General features: G+C 52.1%; 1 protein-coding gene across 1 annotated transcript in view; it reads left to right on the top strand.

Moving 5' to 3' along the window:
* Positions 1-15,496, top strand: part of pelp1 (proline, glutamate and leucine rich protein 1) — a 30,266-nt gene extending 14,770 nt beyond the window's left edge. Inside the window, exons 9-16 of the mRNA XM_087982847.1 lie at positions 2,227-2,315; positions 5,187-5,303; positions 6,977-7,127; positions 8,270-8,435; positions 9,056-9,111; positions 9,541-9,744; positions 12,168-13,742; positions 15,002-15,496. Coding sequence (XP_087838973.1) covers positions 2,227-2,315; positions 5,187-5,303; positions 6,977-7,127; positions 8,270-8,435; positions 9,056-9,111; positions 9,541-9,744; positions 12,168-13,742; positions 15,002-15,112 — 2,469 coding nt within the window. The 3' untranslated portion in view covers positions 15,113-15,496. The remainder of the gene's footprint in view (positions 1-2,226; positions 2,316-5,186; positions 5,304-6,976; positions 7,128-8,269; positions 8,436-9,055; positions 9,112-9,540; positions 9,745-12,167; positions 13,743-15,001) is intronic.
* Positions 15,497-20,698: the final 5,202 nt, after the last annotated feature.

Below are 20,698 nucleotides of genomic sequence, written 5' to 3'. Positions count from 1 at the left end.
AGGTCCAGGGCGAAGGCGCAATTTCAATCCAGCAAAAATCAAGCCGTGTCCAGGTTTCCCCTGCTCTCCAAAAGCAGAACTTTCTGATGAAAACCTAACGTAAGCTGAAATGGCGTAAAGTCAAGAAGCAATTACCGATAATTCATTTAATAATATTCTGCCTTTCTTTGTAAAAGCGAAAATCCTCTTTGGATTTCTTTCGGTTAGCGATCCTTCGTAAAAGTGAAGTAGCGTAAAGCGAACTTTCGAAAAGCGGGGGATACCTATAGTCACGCTCGATTGTAAATACAGGAAGCAGTTGATGCCAAGTCACTGAATGTGTTTTTGAGGAGGAATTCACAGTTGCTGTTTGGGATCAAAGGGAGAGAGAGGGAACAGGCGACCGAGTTGGATGATCAGCCATGATTCTGTTGACACCGGATCAAGAGATCGCTTCCTGCTGCTGTGTTTCTTATTCATTCCCGACTGAGGGAGTCGCTGGCTAGGGTCTGGAGTTGAATGTCAGATCAAGCAAGCCTCCAGGCCCTGAGTGAACCAGCTGGATTTGTCCAAAAGTGGGTTCTTCATTCCAGTTCATTATTGAATTTGAGTTCCACTGCAGGCTGCAGCAGGATTCGAACCCAGGTCCCCAGAGCATTAGTTTTGGTCGTGTAGAAGAATCATAGAATCCCTACCATGTGAAAACAGCCCCTTCTGTCCAACAAGTCCACACTGACCCTTTGAAGAGTATCCTGCCCAAATCCATTCCCCATTACTCTACATTATCCCTGACTAATGCACCCAGCCTGCATATCCTGAACACTATGGGACAAATTAACACAGCCAATCACCCTAACCTCCACATCCTGGACAAGATGGGACAATTTAGCACGGCCAATCCACCCTAACCTGCATATCCCTGGACACTATGGGACAATTCAGCACGGCCAATCCACCCTAACCTGCACATCCCCGAACAAGATGGGACAATTTAGCATGGCCAATTCACCCTAACCTGCACATTCCTGGGCACTATGGGACAATTTAGCATGGCCAATTCACCCTAACCTGCACATCCCTGGGCACTATACAGCAATCATATGGAGGTGAACCCTGGGCATGGATCACATTAGCCAAGAACTACATTTCAGCATTCAATGTCTGTGTTGTAAATAACAGGCGGTGTTGGCATTATCACTGGACTGCGAATCCAGTGACATGGTGGCTCAATAGTTTAGCACTGCTGCCTTACAGTGCCAGGACCCGGGTTCAATTCCAGCCTCTGGCGACTCTGTGTGGAGTTTGCACATTCTCCCCTGTGTCTGTATGGTTTCCTCTGGGTGCTCCGGTTTCCTCCAACTATCCAAAGATGTACAGGTTAGGGTGGATTGGCCGTGCTAAGTTATCCCATAGTGCGCAGGGATGTACAGGTTAGTGTGGATTGGCAATGCTAATTTGTCCCATGGTGTTCCGGGATGTGTAGGTTAGGTACAGGGGTAAATGTAGAGTAATAGAGTAGGGATGGATTGGTGTGGACTCGTTGGGCCAAATGGCCTGTTGCCACACTATAGGGATTCTATGATAGAAGCAGCTTTTAGACGTTTGTTACTTTCTCCCGATACATTGCAAACAATACTGTTTTACAAGGCATTAAAAATTTGAACACTTATTTAAGAATAACTGACATCTCGCTGAGAAGGGAGGCTGCTGAAGCTTGATATCTTGCTGTCATCAGGAGATCCGTATTTCAAACATTCAATCTATGTATTGTGAATGTTTGAAATTTGTTATTGTCTCAAAGAGTGCAAGGCTCTAGCCCAGTGTAGCTGCGCAGCAATAATCCCAGGGAATTTAATTCTCCAATCCCTTATTGACTTATTTCAGCTTTTGTTTATCGCAAATTATTTCCCTGTCTTCTGGTGCACTCTTGCTCAGCAATAATTGCGGAGAACTTAATTCTCCGATTCCTTACTCGCTTCTGTCTTTTGGTTCATCGCTAGTTATTTGCCACAGGCTGTTAACTGTTGGCACTGTTGTTCTGCACATTTTTGACATGTTCAAAGAAGCTTTTTAGGAGCAGTCGGCCTGAAACTCACCTCCTTACTCTTTCTCCTTGCCTCCTGTGCCATACTGTGAATAGATCTGCTTTCGTGTTTGCTCCTTTCATACTCCACACGCAGTCGTGAAATGTGGCTCCCGTCCTCTTGGGTGTGGTTTTAACGAGCTTTCCTCCATTGTTGGTTGCAGAGCTGGATAGGGGATGGACCATTAAAGATGTTAGTCCTGCCGGCAATCCATTGCGACGCGCTGGAAATTCTCTCGGCAGTCATCACCGTGTAAGTGTGCCGCCGTTCATCCTATTACCCTCTTCTATAAATAGAAAACCCCCCTCTGGCCTCTCCCGTGCATCTCAAGGTTAACTTTCCAAATGTAAACTGGGACTGTCATAGTGTTAAGGGTTTAGATGGAGAGGAGTTTAAGTGTACAAGAAATTTTTCTGATTCAGTATGTGGATGTACCTACTAGAGAAGGTGCAAAATTTGATCTACGCTTGGGAAGTAAGGCAGGGCAGGTGACTGAGGTGTCAGTGGGGGAGCACTTTGGGGCCAGCGACCATAATTGTATTAGTTTTAAAATAGTGATGAAAAAGGGTAGACCTAACAGTTCTAAAATTTGAAGTTCTAAATTGGAGAAAGGCCAGTTTTGACGGTATTAGGCAAGCACCTTCAAAAGCTGATTGGGGGCAGATGTTCGCAGGTAAAGGGGCGGCTGGAAAATGGGAAGCCTTCAGAAATGAGATAATGAGAGTCCAGAGACAGTATATTCCTGTTAGGGTGAAGGGAAAGGCTGGTAGGTGTAGGGATAGCTGGATGACTAGGGAAATTGAGGGTTTGCTTAAGAAAAAGAAGGAAGCGTATGTCAGGTACAGACAGGAAAAATCGGGTGAATCCTTAGAGTATAAAGGCAGTAGGAGTATACTTGAGAGAGAAATCTGGAGAGCAAAAAGGGGCCTTGAGATAGCTTTGGCAAATAGGGTTAAGGAGAAGCCAAAGGGATTTTACAAATTAATTAAGGACAAAAGGGTAACTCGGGAGAGAATATGGCCCCTCAAAGATCAGCAAGGCAGCCTTTGTGTGGAGCCTCAAGAGATGGGGGAGATACTAAACAACTATCTTGCATCAGTGTTTGCTCTGGGGTAGGACATGGAAGATATACAATGTGTGAAAATAGATAGTGACGTCTTGAAAAATTTCCATACTACGGAGGAGGAAGTGCTGGATTTATTGAAATGCATAAAGGTGGATAAATCCCCACGACCTGATCAGGTGTATCCAAGAGCTCTGTGGGAAGCTAGGGAAGTGATTGCTGGGTCCCCTGCTGAGATATTTTGTATCATCGATGGTCATAGGTGAGGTGCCAGAAGACTGAGGGTGGTTAACGTGGTGCCACTGTTTAAGAAGGGTGGTAAGGACAAGCCAGGGAATTATAGACCACTGAGCCTGAAGTCGGTGGTGGGCAAGCTGTTGGAGGGAATCCTGAGGGACAGGATGTACATGTATTTGGAAAGGCAAGGACTGATCAGGGATAGTCAGCACAGCTTTATGCGTGGGAAATCCTGTCTCACGAATTTGATTGAGGTTTCTGAAGAAGTAACAAAGAGGATTGATGAGGGCAGAGCAGTGGACGTGATCTAAATGGACTTCAGTAATGTGTTTGACAAGGTTCCCCACGGAAACTGGTCAGCAAGGTTAGATCTCGTGGAATACAGGGAGAAGTAGCCATTTGGATACAGAACTGGCTGAAAGGTGACAGAGGGTGGTGGTGGAGGGTTGGATTTCAGACTGGAGGCCTGTGACCACTGGAGTGCCACAAGGATTACAATGGGATCTTGATCAGATGGGGCAATGGGCTGAGAAGTGGCAGATGGAGTTTAATTCAGATAGGTGTGAGGTGCGGCATTTTGGAAAGGCAAATCTCAGCAGCATTTACACACTTAATGGTACAATCCTAGAGACCTTGGAGTGCAGGTTCATAGCTCCTTGAAAGTGGAGTCACAGGTAGATAGGATAGTGAAGAAGGCGTTTGGTATGCTTTCCTTGATTGGTCAGAGTATTGAGTATAGGAGTTGGGAGGTCATGTTGTGGCTGTACAGGACATTGGTTAGGCCACTCTTGGAATATTGTGTGCAATTCTGGTCTCCTTCCTATCAAAAGGATGTTGTGAAACTTGAAAGGGTTCAGAAGAGATTTACAAGGATGTTGTCAGGGTTGGAGGATTTGAGCTATAAGGAGAGGCTGAATAGGCTAGGGCTGTTTTCCCTGGAATGTCGGAGGCTGAGGGGTGACCTTCGAGAGGTTTTTAAAATTGAGGGGCATGGATAGGGTGAATAGACAAGTCTTTTCCCTGGGGTGGGGGAGTCCAGAACTAGAGGGCATAGGTTTAGAGTGAGAGGGGAAAGACATAAAAGGGACCTAAGGGGAAACTTTTTCACTCAGGGTGGTATTTGTATGGAATGAGCTGCCAGAGGAAGTGATGGAGGCTGGTATCATTGCAACATTTAAAAGGCATCTGGATGGGTACATGAATAGGAAGGGCTTAGAGGAATATGGGCCAAGTGCTGGTAAATGGGACTAGATTACTTTGGGATATCTGGTCAGTATGGATGAGTTGGACCGCAGGGTCGGTTTCCGTGCTGTATATCTCTATGACTATGACTGTTTATCAGAATGCTATCTGGACTGGAAGGTTTGAGCTCTAAGGAGAGGCTGGATAGGCTGGGACCTTTCTCTCTGGAGGGTCTGAGACAGATGGGTGACTGCATAGAGGTTTATAAAATTATGAGGGGCATCAATAAAGTGAATAGCCAGCAGCGTTTTCCCACTGGAGGGCATAACTGAGATGAGGAATTTCTTCAGCCAGAGGGTGGTGAATCTGTGGAAACCATTACCACAGAGGGCTGTGGAGGGCAGATTATTGAATGTCTTTCAGACAGAGAGAGGGGTTCTGGATTAGTGAGGGTTACGGGGAGAAAGGCAGGAGAATGTGGTTGAGAAATCACAATCTGGCACGATCGAATGGTGGAGCAGATCCGATGGGCCGAATGGCCTAATTTTGCTCCTGACCCTTACAGTTGCCCTTCCTGGCTGGTGTCTGTGTTGAAAATGATGCCCTGGCACGTGAAAAATCGCTGTGTTTTACCTCGACAGGAGCAGGAAGCATTTGGTACGCTTTTCCGACATCATCTGCCGGCTCTTCCCGCAGGTCCTGACTGCCTGGAGCACACCCCGGGAGTCCGCTGTGCCCGGGCAGGAGAGAGCCTACAGGTCAGTCAGTACATCCCGAACGGGGCAAGCATGTCTGGAATTGGGGCAGTACGAGACCATTCAGCCCCTCTAGCCTGCTCCGCCCATGTCTGCTTTGTGTCTCCAGCTCTTTATTCTCGTTCCCCCCCTCTCCTCCGATTGCTGTTGGTTTCCCATTCAAAATACGAATCTATCTGCCTTATCCACCTAAAAAAGATTTCAACAGCTGCCCCCAGGCCTCCATCGAGACAGTGTTCAAAACTCTTTCTCCCTTTGTTTTTTGCTCTTTCTCTTTCTCTTGCGCACACACACTGTCACACACTCAGGTTTCCGATCGATAAGGGGCCGGTCTAACTCCCTATTGGATATAGTCAGTGGCCCAGCTTCCACTCCGAGGGGAGAGAATTCCAAACCTTAAGGATTCTCTCAGAGAGAGACATGCCTACTCATCTCCGTCTTAAATGAGCAATCCCTTACTTTAGTGCTGAGACCCCTGGAAACATCCTCCCAGCATCTACTAGAGTCCTCAGCATGGAAATAGACTCTTCAGCCCAACCAGTCCACGCCAACCAGAATCCCAAACTAAACTAGTCCCACCTGCCTGCTCCTGGCTCATATCCCTCCAAACCTTTCCTATTCATGGACTTATCGAAGTCTCTTTTCCACGTTGTAATTGTATCAATAACTGCCACTTCCTCTGGAAGTTCATTCCACACAAGAACCAGCTTCTGTGTAAAAGAAAAAATTGCCCTCGTGTCTTTTATATCTCTCTCCTTATAAACGTCTAAACTATATAAGTTTGTAAACCTCAAACACCTACGCTCCAGTAAAAAAAGTCCCAGCCTATCCAGCTTTTCCTTATAACCTGAGCCCTCCATCCCCAGCAACATCCTGAGATTTCGTCTTTGGAACTGTCTCCAGTGTAATAATATCCTTCCTATAACAGGGTGACCAGAACTGCACACAGTACTCCAGTCCTCTTCAAATCCCAAAGGTTTCAATAAAATCACCTTTTAAATGCTAGTGTATCTGGTCCTAAGTTACTGAAACCTTTCATAACATGACTCCAATCTCTCGCCGGGAGTGAAACCTCAGCTTTTTAAAGAAAAGTTACTTGGCGAATCTGGCTGTTGCTGGCTGGGCCCAGCATTTATTTGGATTTGCCCCTTGCGAAGGTGGGGGTGAGCTGCCTTCTTAAGCCGCTGTAGTCCTGGATGATGTAGGGACATCCAAATGGCACCGTTAGGGAGGGAGTTCTGGGATTCTGACCCAGCGACACTGAAGGAACAGCCGATACATTTCTAAATCGGGATGGGGAGTGGAGGGGAACGTGCCGGGGGTGTGGTGTTCCCATGTATCTGCCTCCCTCGTCCTTCTAGACTGAAGTGGTTGTGGGGTTTGGAAGATGCTGTCTGAGGATTTTTGGTGAATTCTGGTAGCTGGGACACACTGAGCCTCCATGGTGGAGGCATTGGCTGTAGGTGCCAACTGAGTGGAATCACTTGATGCCCTCTTGGGGTTTTGGGGAGGGGGTGACCTACTGACCCCAGTCAGTTGTATGTGGCTGGGCAGGGGCAACTTGCCACCATCTGGCGGGTCAGGCTGTCCTGGGAGGCAGTGCCTAACTTGCCCAGAGCTGTGGGTAAAGACTGGGCAGGAGCTGACTGCAATGCCGCCCCTTTTTGTACTCGCAGCTCAGTGAGAGTCAAGGCCTACGAGGTGCTGGGGACGTGGCTGAAGGTGTGCGGGGCATCCTCGGGGGTCCTGCAGGGGCCGTTCCATCACTGTGACGTCCTATTGGCCAACCTGATTGCTGACGTGACCCCAGTGGTGGACACGACCAAGGTAAGGGAAGTGACATGGCGGTGGGGGGGAGTTGGGGGAATTCAATGCGGCGTTGACACACCCCCCCCACCCCCCCCCCCCCCCCACCCCACCCCCCCCCCGGGCAGGGAGAGGGGACCCTCCTCTCTGGTGGGTGAGAGTGTGGGGTGGCAGAGAGTTGCTGTAACCCTGGCGGGGTGGGGGACGGGTGACGTATACTGATGGGTTGGGAAATTCCCCGGCTCAGGAATGGGCTCCGCTGCTACCCCCCCCCCCCCCCCCCCCCCAAAAGCTCTGGTGGGATGGCACACATTTTCAGACGCAGACACACACGCACAACCACCGTGGAAAATCATGAACCGCTCACATCAGTCAATGGGAGAGTAATGCTCCCTCTACAGTGTCCCCATCCCAGGACAGGGACAGCACAGAGTTAGGTACAGAGTAAAGCTCCCTCTACATTGTCACCATCAAACACTCCCAGGACAGGGACAATGCAGAGTTAGCTACAGTGTAAAGTTACCTCTACACTCTCCCCCATATCAGGCACTCCCAGGACAGGGACAGCATGGGGTTAGCTACAGAGCAAAGCTCCATTTACACGGTCCCCTCTGCTCCATCAGGCACTTCCCGGACAGGGACAGCGCAGAGTTCAATACAGAGGAGAAACTCCTAATCTTTAAGCTCAAACTGAAGTTTCCCAACACCGTCTCCATCAGACATTCCCGGGACCGCGAGATGCTCGAACACATCATGAGGGTTTCATCGGCCATCAGACCTGAGTGGAAAGCTAAGTTCCCAGCACAATGCTCCCGGGCCAGGGACAGCATGCGGTGTAGCACTCACTCTGTGCGTCACCACCCTCCCCCGTTCCCCCTCTGGGTGTCTCCCCGAGTCTGAGGCATTAAACAGGGGCCGCATTTGCCGGGGCGGAGGAGTTGGGGGGAGCATAATAACATTGCCATTAAGCCTGCGGTCTCTTGGGGGAATTTGAAATTTCTCAACCTCACTGCCACCTTCCCCAACATCTCCAAATGATGTACATGAGGTAGGACAGAGGTCAGTCAGCACCCCTCCCTCTCTTCCGCCATGAGGTTGGAGGCGGGGAAGCCAGAGTGAGGCCTTGGCATTGACCCTGCTCTCTCTCCACCCTCACCCCGCAGCTCCGGCCCAGCAAGCCGGCGGGAGATGGGAGCCAGCCATTCAACTACGGCAAGCCGAGCGCCAAAAGGCAGAAGCTGATGGACCTGGAGGATGCTGCGGCCGTGCCGGGCCACAGGAAGCGGGACCCCACCGCCAACGGCGACGTCTGCCTCGCAGCGTTGAAAGGTACCCGCGCCTATATGTCTCCACCTCTATGCCCCACAGAGGCGCAAGGGCACAGCCTCCACTACAAAGATCGTTCTGCCTTTGATACGAGTCACAGGGAGAAAGTGGCGGTGGAGGGAAACTGAGGGTTGCAAAGGTTGGTCTGAGGTGAGGGAGAGGTAGCGGGGAGCTCGGGGACATGGTGAAAACCCTGGCAGTACAGGCGGCCACCTTTCACCGGCACAGTGGGATCCACAAGGTTTGGGGGGTGGGTTTTGACAATTTTGAAACCTCCCGTTGGAGAAGGCATCTCTTTCAGAGCGCGGTCAGTGTTCTGAATTATCTCCACTCCGTCCCAGAGGGAGCCAAGCCCTTTAACATAATCAGGGCCGAGATTAAAGAAACACTTATCATCGGAGGGGGGGGTGTCAGGTCTCTTGGCGGAGGGAAGGCTGGGTGTGAAATCGTGGCCACAGTCAGGATGAGCCGTGACCTTATTGAGGGGCAGAATGGCCTCCTCCTACATGGTGTGCCGTGATACAATTGACGGTGTCTGGGGGTGGCACAAGGACTCTGACCACTCCCCCGACTGACTGCAGGACCCTAACAATCTGCTTTTTGTCCCTCCCTCCCCGGTGCAGTCTGCAGTGATGTGATCCTATCCTGTGGAAGCTTGCTGAAGGAAGAGACCCACAAGGTGAGAGCGACTCAGCGCCAGCCAGGAAATGGGGCAAATGGGGTTTCTTCGTAACACCGAGCCAGTGAGTTCAAGGCTGGCTCTGTAACAGGGTTAACCATTTGGGCAGTTGCTCCGATACCTGGGCTTTGACTGTCTCCTGGTGGCAAATAATCAGCCGCTTAACTGTCCCCCACGATGTGGCTGGGGGAGGGGGGCTTGTGTGTTAGACTCAGTTGTATCAAAAATCCAGCAAGATGAGCCCAAACGGTCAACAGTTTGATAGACAGCAAATACGTTATTAAATGTAACTCGGGTCACTAGACTTGAGACTTTAGCTCTGTCGGTATCCGCAGCTGTTTGCTTTAGGTATTTGTCGAGGGTGAGTCTGCGATGAGAGCCACTTTGAACACCTTTTCCTCCCTGTTTCCCTCTGTCTTCCTATTGCAGAAGCTCCATGAGCTGGTGGTACCCCTCCTGCTCCGACTGCAGCAGAACAGCAGCATGACCAGCCCCTATCTCCGGGCGGATTGTCGGCGGGAGCTATACCGTCTCCTGCTCTTCTTGCTGCTGGTTCCCAATTCCAAATGGCCGCCACCACTGCACTGCGCCGTCAGAATGTTCAGCCAAGGACAGAACGACCGCAACACTGAGGTAAGGGAAGCAGCTATCGCATCCTAACACACACTTGCACCTTTGTTCCTTTTGGCACCCAGTGCTGTAATGTAACTGTCATGCTGCAGTTGCACTTTCCTTCCAGGAGGGGTGCTGCAGCTGGAGCATGGGGTGAGATACAGAGTACTGCTGCCACACGGCGCCAGGAACCCGGGTTCGAACCCACCCTCGGGCGACTGTTTGTGTGGAGTTTGCATATTCTCCATGTGTCTGCATGGGTTTCCTCCAGTTGCTTCAGTTTTCACCCACAATCGAAAGATGTGCAGGTTAGGGTGGATTGGCCATGCTGAATTGTCCCATAGTGCCCAGGGATGTGCAGGTTAGGGTGGATTGGTCGTGCTGAATTGTCCCATAGTGCCCAGGGATGTGCAGGTTAGGGTGGATTGGTCGTGCTGAATTGTCCCATAGTGCCCAGGGATGTGCAGGTTAGGGTGGATTGGTCGTGCTGAATTGTCCCATAGTGCCAGGGATGTGCAGGTTAGGGTGGATTGGCCGTGCTTGATTGTCCCATAGTGCCCAGGGATGTGTAGGTTAGAGTGAATTGGCCGTGCTGAATTGTCCCATAGTGTCCAGGGATGTGTAGGTGGGAAATGTGGGTTACAGGGATATAGTGGTCATGAGTCTGGTTTGGATGCTGTTTAGAGGGTCGGCATGGACAGATTGGCCTGTTTCCACCCTGTAGGGATTCTGTGATGATTCATGTCCCTCTAAACCCTTCCTATTCACATACCAATCCAGATGCCTTTTAAATGTTGTAATTGTACCAGCCTTCACCGCATCCTCTGGCAGCTTGTTCCAAACACTCAACACCCTCTGCGTGAAAACGTTGCCCCTTAGGTCCTTTTTAAATCTTTCCCCTCTCATCTTACCCTGTGGTTCTGGACTCCCCTAACCTTGGGAAAAGACCTTGGCTCTACACTCTATCCATGACCGTCATGACTTTATAAACCGCTTTAGACCCCACTATAGCAACAGGGTCGAATTTATAATCCATGGGTAAATCTCTGTGATCTCGGTCGTGGTGGTGATGATGGTCGATTGTTGGAAAATTGGTGTTTTTAAAAACGCCATCTGGTTCACTAATGTCCTGTAGGGAAGGAAATCTGCCATCTTTACCTGGTCTGGCCTACCCATGACTCTACACCCATAGTCAAGGTGGCTGACTCTTCAGAAACACACAATATTGGTGCAGGAGTAGGTCATTCAGCCCTTCAAGCCTGCCCCACCATTCAATGCAATCTTGGCTGATCGTGCAATCTCAGTATCCCATTCTTACTTTTCCTCTTATACCCCTTGAACTCTTCAGCTGCAAGAGCCACGTCCAGCTCCCTCTTGAATATATCGAATGAACTGGCCACAACAGCTTCCTGCGGGAGAGAATTCCACAGGTTCCCAACTCTGAGTGAAGGGTTTTTTCCTCATCTCATTCCTGAATGGCCTTACCCCGTTCTCTTAGACTGTGACCCCAAGTTCTGGACTTTGCCAACATTGGAAACATGTCTAGCCGACCCAATCGCGCCCTGTCTCGGGTACTCTCGCTCTCATGCTGTCTGTTGGGCACGTGCGCTTGCTCTGAGAGCAGCCCCATAAGTCCTCTTGCATCCGAGTACCTTTATCCTGCTCGAACAGAGGACATTTGGAAACTCCATATAACTGCTATCGGAAGGATAGTATTGAACTGGAAAAGGTGCAGCAAACGTTTACAAGGATGTTTGCAGGACTGGAGGGTTTGAGTTATAAGGAGAGGCAGGGACATTTTTCCCTGGAGCGTCGGAGCCTCAGGGGTGACCTTGCAGAGGTTAATAAAATCGAGGGGCACGGATCAGGGTGAATAGCCAAGTTCTTTATCCCCAGGGTAGGGGAGTCTGAAACTATAAAAGGGGATAGGTTTAGGGTGAGAGGGGGAAAGATGGAAAAGGGACCTAAGGGGCAACGTTTTCACACAGAGGGTGGTGTGTGTATGGAATGAGCTGCCAGAGGAAGTGGTGGAGGCTGGTACAATTAGAATATCTAAAAAGTGTTTGGACAGGTACACTAACAGGGAAGGTTCAGAGAGATATGGGCTGAATGGGACTTGTTCAGTTTGGGAAACCAAAACAGAAGTTGGAAACGCTCAGCAGGTTTGGCAGCACTTGCCGAGAGAAATCAGAGTGAACGAGGGCAGAGCTGCTGTGTTAACTCTTGATTTCTCTCTGGAGACCCACTGAGCTTCTGCAGCCATCTCTGACCCACAGCGTCTGCGGCGCTTTCGAGGTTTTTTTGGGGGGAGGGGGGTTAGAAGAGATCCGAAAGGGTTGGTCCTGTCGCTGACGGTATCGCCATGTTTAAATCCTGTGCCGTCTTCGCCCCCTCCCCTCACTCCCGCCTCTCCCCCTTCACCCCCACCCCCCCCCCTCCCACAGGTCTCGTCGTTCTGCTCAGAGGCTCTGGTCATCTGCAACTGTCTCATCCACCCCCGGGTGCCGTCGCTGCAGATGCCCCTCAGTGCTGCCAGCCTCATCGCCACGGCCTTCAAGCCCACGCCCAGCGCCGATCCGCAGGCCCCCGCCAGGCCACCGCAGGTGCCCACCTTCCACCTGCCTGCCCCTCCCCCTCCGAGTCACCCCCCTCCCCCCGGGGCCGGGCCCCGGGCTCTGACTGACCACGCCCCGCCTGCTCGTTTCTCCCTCCCACCGCCCGCCCGCTTCCCGTCACCAGCGGAGAGCCACCGCGGCATGGGTCAGGAGGGGATCCCCACGGCGGCCCCCGGCGAGGAGGCCATCTTCGGGGGCGATGCCAACTGCAGCCGCCCTGTCTTCATTCGCTATGACAAGGAGGAGGAGTCGGACGTGGAGATCTCCCTGGACAGCGACTCTGACGACAGCGTGGTGATTGTTCCCGAGGGGCTGCTGCCTGACCGGGGGGCACCGGCGGCAATGGGGGGCACCGGGCCGAGTGCCGCAGGGCCCCCCTCATCGTCGTCGTCCTCCCCTCCGGCGCCGCCACCAGCCCCTGCCACCCCAGCCGACGCCAAGAGGAGGAGGAAGGAAGAGGAAGGGCCGGGCGAAGAGGCGCTGGAGGAGATCGAGAAAGTGGTGGTGGCCTCGCCTCGGGCCCAGGGAGCCCAGGCCCCAACCCCCCTCCCCATCCCCACGCCCCAGCCCCAAGAGCCAGGGGGCACCGGCGAGGCCCGGCCTGCCTCCCAGGAGCCGGACGAAGAGCTGACGGTCATCAACATCAACAGCAGCGAAGACGAGGAAGGGGAGGAGGATTACCTGGAGGAGGAGGAGGAGGAAGAGGAGGATTACTACGACGAGGAGGAGGAGGAGGAGGAAGAAGAGGAGGAGGAGGACTACGAGGATGAAGAGGAGGACTTTGAGGAGGAGGGTGAGCTGGAGGAGGACGAAATGGATGAGGAGATGGAGGACGAGGACGAGGAAGATGAGGAGGAAGGGGAGGTGGAGATGTACAGGCCCAGGGGCCCGGGGGACACCTCTGAAGAGGAGCCCGCTCTCGCCCCACGGCCTGCGGAGCTCCCGGCCGCGCCTCCACAGGAGGGGGAGGTGCCTGGGCCACCAGAGCCCCACCCCGAGGGGATGCCCAGCCCCCGGCGGAGCGAGGGGGAGGGCAGCCCAGGGGGGCGGGCCCAGGGAGCCCCTGCCCAGAGCCAACCACTGCCGCCGCCTCTGGGTGAGAGCGAGGAGGGAGCGCGCCCAGAGATGCTGCGGTCCACCCCCCCTCTCCCCGGGGAGCGAGCGGACGGAGGGGACTCCCAGCCCCCCTCTGCTGGAGGGGGAGGGGCCTCGAGCCCGGGGGAAGAGGGCGCCCCGACCCTGCAGAAGGAGGAGGGGGGAGATGGAGTGGCCGACGCGGTCGAGGCACCCCCCCAGGGGGAGGTGGAGGAGGAGGGCATGATGGAGGCTGAGCCTGCGGAGCAGCATCGGCGAGAAGAGGAGGAGGAGGTGGAACCCGCTGAGAAACCTGCCCCTGAAACTGAGGTAAGCAGCCCCAGCCCCCCAATCATCTCTCTATCCTGGTGTGACTGTTTCCTCCCCCCCCCCATCCCCAAGATGGAACGGTCCTAAGTAACTTCAGCCACCACCCCTTGCGACCCTGTGTGCTAGCTATATTCCAGAGGGAGCCCAACGTAGCCACTTGTGGCTACAGGGAGTGAGGAGGGTGGGGGAGAGGAAGCAGGACAGAAAGTCTGCAATTGTGTCGAAGGCAGCACAGGCTGGAAGGGCCGAATGGCCTACTCCTATGCCCGTGATCCACATTCCCTGCGACCAGAACACTGGTCGTACCACTCCAGGAAGGAGCCGACGCCCTGAGGTGAGGGGCAGCTCCGACCAAGGGGGAGGGGGGGGTCTCCAACAAACCCCCCTGCCCCCCAACCCCTCCTTGAACCGCAGCTGAAAGGAGAGAGAGGGGGGTAAGTCTCTCTCTCGGAGAATGCCACTTCCCCGACCACTCCCGGATGGATCTGGAGAGGGGCATCTGTCTCAGCATCTCTTCTCCCCCCCTCCCCACACTTTCTCTGAAGCATTCCCCGAAATTGCACCCGCAGTGTTACTCTGCATTCCCAACGGGAAGATTTGGGGCTCCGCTTCAGGACCGGAGGGTTTTAACCACAGAGTCATCCAGCTGCGGGAACAAACCCTTTGGCCCAACCACTCCCCGCTGACCCGATGTCTGAACCCGATCTAGTCTCATTTGCCAGCTGTTGGCCCTTTATCCCTCTTAAGCCTTCCCATTCGTTGCGTACAATGACGTGGATAAGTCCATGAATAGGAAAGGTTTGGAGGGATATGGGCCAGGAGCAGGGAGGTGGGGACTAGTTGAGCCCGGGATTATGGTCAGCACGGACTGGTTGGGCCGATGGGTCTGTTTCCGTGCTGTGTGACTCAAGGCCAATGAGTGAATCAGAGGCGATGGTTGCCATGGAGAAGACCCTGAGTTCGCAATCCAGCGCTCATGCCTCATGTACCGAGGACCATTCTAATATCTCTCTCCTTCCCTTGAGAGCAGAATGAGGGCATTCTGCCCATTGGTCGCTCCACCATTCCATCATGGCTGACGCAATCCCCTTGCGGGTGATCAGCCGCTTAATGGCCTTTAGCTCCTGCGATTCCCCCTCGGTCAGAGTCTTCCATGCCTTGTTCATTTGTGATTGATGTGTGTGTCTCTCTCTCTCTCTCTCTCTATCTCTTCCCCCCCCCCCCCCACTTCACAAACTAATGTGGGCCCCCACCCTCAGGAGCCAGAGGACCAGGCGGCAGCCATGTTGGCGGACTTTGTGGATTGTCCTCCGGACGAGGAGGAGGTGAAAGATATGGCAGCTGGAGCCACGTCCAGTAGCAGTACCTGAGGGCATTCCCCCCCCTCCTCCCCCCAAACATGCCGGGGAGGAGGGGGGGTGGGTCACAGGGGCACTGGGTCAGGAGGGGGAGGGTTTGGGGATGGATAGCGGGATTCACAATGCAGAGCGTGTTCCTTATAACCGAGTGAGGGAGCACTGAGCAAACTCTGTTCCACTTTGTGCTCCGCTTACCCACAACTGGGGGGGGGGGGGGGATGGGTGGAGTGGAGAGGTGGAGTGTGTCGACCGATTTAGTTTTATCTCTGACCCAGCCAGAGATTGCCTGGCTGTGAGGAGCCTCCATCTGCCGGTATTTTCTATTTTTTTTATATAAAAGTCTGAACACAATCAATCAATCAGCCCGAGCAATTAATAAAGAGCTGACTGTGCAGAGGCACAAATTGTGTTTATTTTTAGTCGTACGGCACAGAAACGCCTTGTCAAACCTTTTCTGCATCTCTTCTGGTGAGGGGCTCGGACAGGGACCTGCAGGGGGTGGCGTTCCCTTGTATCTGCTGCCCTTGTCCTTCTAGATGGAAGTGGTCATGGGTTTGGAAGGTGCTGTCTGAGGATCTTTGGTGAATTCCTGTAGACGGTACACGCTGCTGTTACTAAGCGTCGGTGTTGGAGGGAGGGGATGTTTGTTGATGTGGTAATCAAGCGGGGGTTGCTTTGTTCCTGGATGGTGTCGAGCTTCTCGAGTATTGCTGGAGCTGACCCTATCCAGGGGCACGTGGGGAGTATTCCTGCACACTCCTGACTTGTGCCTCGTTGATGGCGGACAGGCTTTGGGGAGTCAGGAGGTGAATCACTCGCTGCAGGATTCCCAGCTGAGTTTCTGGTCCGTGGTAACTGACAGAATGTGGATAGTTATTGGGGACGGAGGGTGTTGTATTTGTAGCATATTTGGAAGGCAGTGAAATTTCCCAGATGCATTTTCCAGCCAGACTCGACACGAGTCTCTCACAGCATTGGTCAAGAAGCTCAGAGAAAGTCATCGGTTTTAAGGAATGTCTTAAGAGCAGGAAAACGCGATAGACGCTTAAGTATATAATTCCTGAAAGCAGGGGCCTGGCAGCGAGAGGACACAGACCTCAGAGGGCTATGAGATGATGCCAAGGTTGGTGCTGCAGTGGACAGTGAAGAAGGTTATCTAGCATTACAAAGGGGTCTTGGTCAATGGGCTGAAGAGTGGCAGATGGAGCTTAATTTGGATAAATGTCAGGCATTGCACTTTGGTGAAACAAACTAGGGCAGGATTTGTACAGTTTCAAGTAGGGTATTGGGTAGTAGTTCGGAACAGAGACACCTAGGGGTTCAGGGACATAATGGTTTGAAGTTTGTGTCACAGGTAGACAGCACGGGTAAGAAGGCTTGTCTTCATTGCTCAGACCTTTGAGTAGAGGATTTGGAGACGTCATGTTGAGGTAGTACAGGACATTGAGGCCACTTTTACAGTACTATATGCAGCCTTGCTCGCCCTGTTATAGGAAGGATATTATTAAACTGGAGAGGGTTCAGCAGAGATTGACCAGGATGTTGCCAGGAATGGAGGGTGTCGAGAGTGTGGTGCTGGAAAAGCACAGCCGGTCAGGCAGCATCCTGCGATAGGGTTAGGCTTGGATCCTCAGATGCTGCCTGACCAGCTGTGCTTTTCCAGCACCACCCTCTCGACTTTGATCTCCAGCATCTGCAGTCCTTACTTTCTCTCAGAATGGAGGGTGGCATACAAGGAAAGGCTGAAAGGTCCTGGAGCGTAAGAGGTTAACAGGGTTCTTACAGAGGTTTATAAAATCGTGAGGGCTATAGATAAGGTGAATGGCAGGTGTCTTTTTCCCAAGGGTTGGGGGGAGCTTTGAAGACTAAGGGACATTTTTAAAGTGAGAAGAGAAAGGTTTTAAGACATGAGGGGTGACGTTTTTCCAAAGAGGGGTTAATGTGTGGCATGAGCTCCAAGAGGATGTGGGTGCAGTTATGATCTTTAAAAGACTTTGGGATAAGTACATGGATAGGAAAGGTTTGGAGAGACGTGGGGTAAGTGCAGGCAGCTGGGGACTAGTTTAGTTTGGGATCATGATCTAGTTGAGCTGAAAGGTCTGTTTCTGTGCTGTGTAGCACTACCAACTGGGAGGGGAAGGGCAGCAGCCATGAGGGAACACTGCCGTCTTGCAAGTTTCCTCTCTTTAAGCCAGGCACCATGGTGGGGAAGGTGGGGCGGGGGGCTGGGAAACGGTCCTGTCTCTTCACCTCAGGCACCGTCGTCCCCCTCCCAGACACCCCCACCCCACCCCTGTGAGCGTTGAGCATGTGATCTTGCTTTGCGGCGGTCGCCCACTGTTAGAGTGGCAGTCCATGCTCTGCCAAGCCGCGTTGGAACACCCCTGAGAGCGGCACTAGACAAATGCCTGCTCCTGAAGGTGGCACCTGTAATGTAACCTGCTGGTCGTGCTGTCGAGCCAGTTAGAGCTTTGTCCCTTTTAACATCAGGAACAGGAATCTCCCTTTTCCTCAACACCACCTCCCCCACAGCAGAACAACCCTCCTTCCCCCCCCCTCCCAAACTGCCCTTTTCAATGCCAGACTGCCGTTCTAGCTCTCCCATCAATGCACCGAGCAAGATATTACTGTCCCGGAATATATTAGCAAGGCGGCTAAACCCGAGGCACTACAACTGTAGTGTCTCCAACCCACCCCCCTCCTCTAACCAATAAGGCACGGTTCATTTCTAAACTTCCTTTATTGATTATAAGTTTATTGCTTGATTTTATAGCAATTGAATTAAGCTTTCTTGTTTAGTATTCTATGGGCGTTCAGATAAGTGGGGTATGGATGCTCGGGCAATTGCTTGCTCCTCCTGCAGATGTGGCAGGTGAGAGACCCGAGGCATATCTCTGCTGGCTGCATCTGCAGGAAGTGCATCCAACTCCAGCTCCTTGAAAACCGTGTTAAGGAATGGGAGCTGGAGCTGGATGAACTGCAGATCATTCGGGAGGTGAGGGGGGTAATTGAGAGGAGTTACCGGCAGTTGGTCACTCTTGAGGCTCAGGATAAGGATAGATGGGTTACAGTTAGGGGGAGGAAAGGGGACAGACAGACAGTGCAGGGATCCCCTGTGGACATTCCTCTCAGCAATAAGTACATCATTTTGGATACTGCTGGGGGGATGACCTACCAGAGGAAATCCATAGTGGTCAGTTCCCTGGCACTGAGCCTGACACTGTGGCCCAGAAGGGAAAGGGGCAGAATAGAAAAGCGCTAGTGGTAGGAGACTCGATTGTTAGGAGAATTGACAGGAGATTTTAGATTAGATTAGATTAGATTATATTACAGTGTAGAAACAGGCCCTTCGGCCCAACAAGTCCACACCGACCCGCCGAAGCGAAACCCACCCATACCCCTACATTTACCCCTTACCTAACACTAGGGGCAATTTAGCATGGCAAATTCACCTGGCCCTGCACATCTTTTTGGACTGTGGGAGGAAACCCACGCAGACACGGGGAGAACGTGCAAACTCCACACAGTCAGTCGCCTGAGGCGGGAATTGAACCCGGGTCTCAGGCGCTGTGAGGCAGCAGTGCTAACCACTGTGCCACCGTGCCGCCCACAATTGTGGTCGGGATCGGGATTCCCGGAAGCTACATTGCCTCCCTGGTGCCAGGGTCCGGGACGTCTCCAATCAGGTGCATAAGATTCTGAAAGGGGAGGACGAACAGCCAGAAATCGTGTTACGTATTGGCACCAATGATCTAGCCAGGAAAAGGATCGAGGATATAAAAAGTGATTTCAGGGAGTTAGGGTGGAAGCTGCAGAGCAGGATGGACTGTAGTGTTCTCGGGTTTATTACTGGTGCCACGAGATAGCGAGGCGAGGAACAGGGAGCGGGCACAGCTTAACACGTGGCTACGCAGCTGGTGTAGCAGGGAGGGCTTCAGATATGTAGATAATTGGGATTCATTCTGGGGAAGGTGAGACCTGTACATGAAGGACGGGTTGTACCTGAACTGGAAGGGGACGGAGTGGTGGATCGAGTGGTTCAGGAGGGTTTACACTAGTATGGCAGGGAGGGTGGGAACCTGAGCTTTATACCGGAGGTGAGAGTTGATGGAGATGAGGCAATAGCAAGAGGTAGCGCAGCCAGTGGGAAGGAATTCCCTGGGAAAGAACCAAGGGATCAGTTAAAGTGTGTTTGCTTTAATGCAAGGAGTATCAGGAATAAAAGTGATGAGCTTAGAGCATGGATCAGTACCTGGTGCTATGATGTTGTGGCCATAACAGAGATGTGGGTTTCTCAGGGGCAGGAATGGTTGCTGGATGTTCCAGGCTTTAGAACATTTAAAAAGAATAGGGAGGGAGGAGAAAGGGGGGGGGGTGTAGCACTACTAATCAGTGAGGGTATCACAGCTACAGAAGTTACCATTGTCGAGGAGGGTCTGCCTACTGAGTCAGTATGGGTGGAAATTAGGAACAGTAAGAGAGCAGTCACCTCATTAGGGGTTTACTATAGGCCCCCCAATAGCAGCAGGGAGATTGAAGAAAGCATAGGTCAGCAGATTTTGGAAAAGTGTGAATGTAGTAGGGTTGTTGTAATGGGTGACTTTAACTTTCCCAATATTGATTGGAATCTCCTTCGAGCAGATGGTTTGGAAGGAGCTGTTTTTGTAAGGTGTGTTCAGGAGGGTTTCTAACTCAGTGCGTTGACAGGCCGACAAGGGGAGAGGTCATTTTGGATTTGGTGCTTGGCAATGAGCCGGGGCAGGTGTCAGATCTTGCGGTGGGAGAGCATTTTGGGGATAGTGACCACAACTGCCTCTCATTCTACATAGCCATGGAGAAGGAGAGAAGCAGGCACAACGGGAGGATATTTAATTGAGGAAAAGGAAACTATGATGCTATCAGATGCGAGTTGGGAAGCATGGACTGAGAGCAATTGTTCCATGGAAAGGGTACTATAGACATGTGGAGACTGTTGAAGGAACAGTTGCGAGTGATGCACAAATGTGTTCCTCTGAGACAGGCAAGAAGAGGTAAGATAAAGGAACCTTGGTTGATGAGAGTGGAGGAGCTGCTCATCAGAAGAAAGAAGGCAGCTTACGTAAGGTGGAGGAAGCAAGGGTCTTGCTCAGCTATAGAGGATTACAGGCAGGCGAGGAAGGAGCTCAAAAATGGTCTGAGGAGAGCCAGGAGGGGGCACGAAAAAGGCTTGGCAGGAAGGATTAGGGAGAATCCAAAGGCATTTTACACTTACGTGAGGAATAAGAGAATGATCAAAGAAAGAGTAGGGCCGATCAGGGATAGCATAGGGAACTTGTGTACAGAGTCTGAGGAGGTAGGGGAAGCCCTAAATGAGTTTTTTGCTTCTGTCTTTACTAAATAAAAGGACCTTGTAGTGAATCAAACCATTGAGGAGCACGTAAGCATTCTCGAACAGATTGAAGAATGATGCGCTGAAAATTTTGACAAACATTAAGATTGACAAGTCACCGGGGCCAGACCAGATTTGTCCTCGGCTGCTTTGGGAAGTGAGAAATGTGATTGCTTCTCTGCTTGCGAAGATCTTTGCATCCTCGCTCTCCACCGGAGTCGTACCTGAGG

The sequence above is a fragment of the Chiloscyllium plagiosum genome, unplaced genomic scaffold (genome assembly GCF_037043375.1).
Source record: "Chiloscyllium plagiosum isolate Xiang-an unplaced genomic scaffold, Cpla_swu_hap1 HiC_scaffold_44, whole genome shotgun sequence".
NCBI lineage: Eukaryota > Metazoa > Chordata > Chondrichthyes > Orectolobiformes > Hemiscylliidae > Chiloscyllium > Chiloscyllium plagiosum.
The sequence above is the reverse complement of the archived record's forward strand: the minus strand, read 5'-3'. Positions and strand labels throughout refer to the sequence as shown.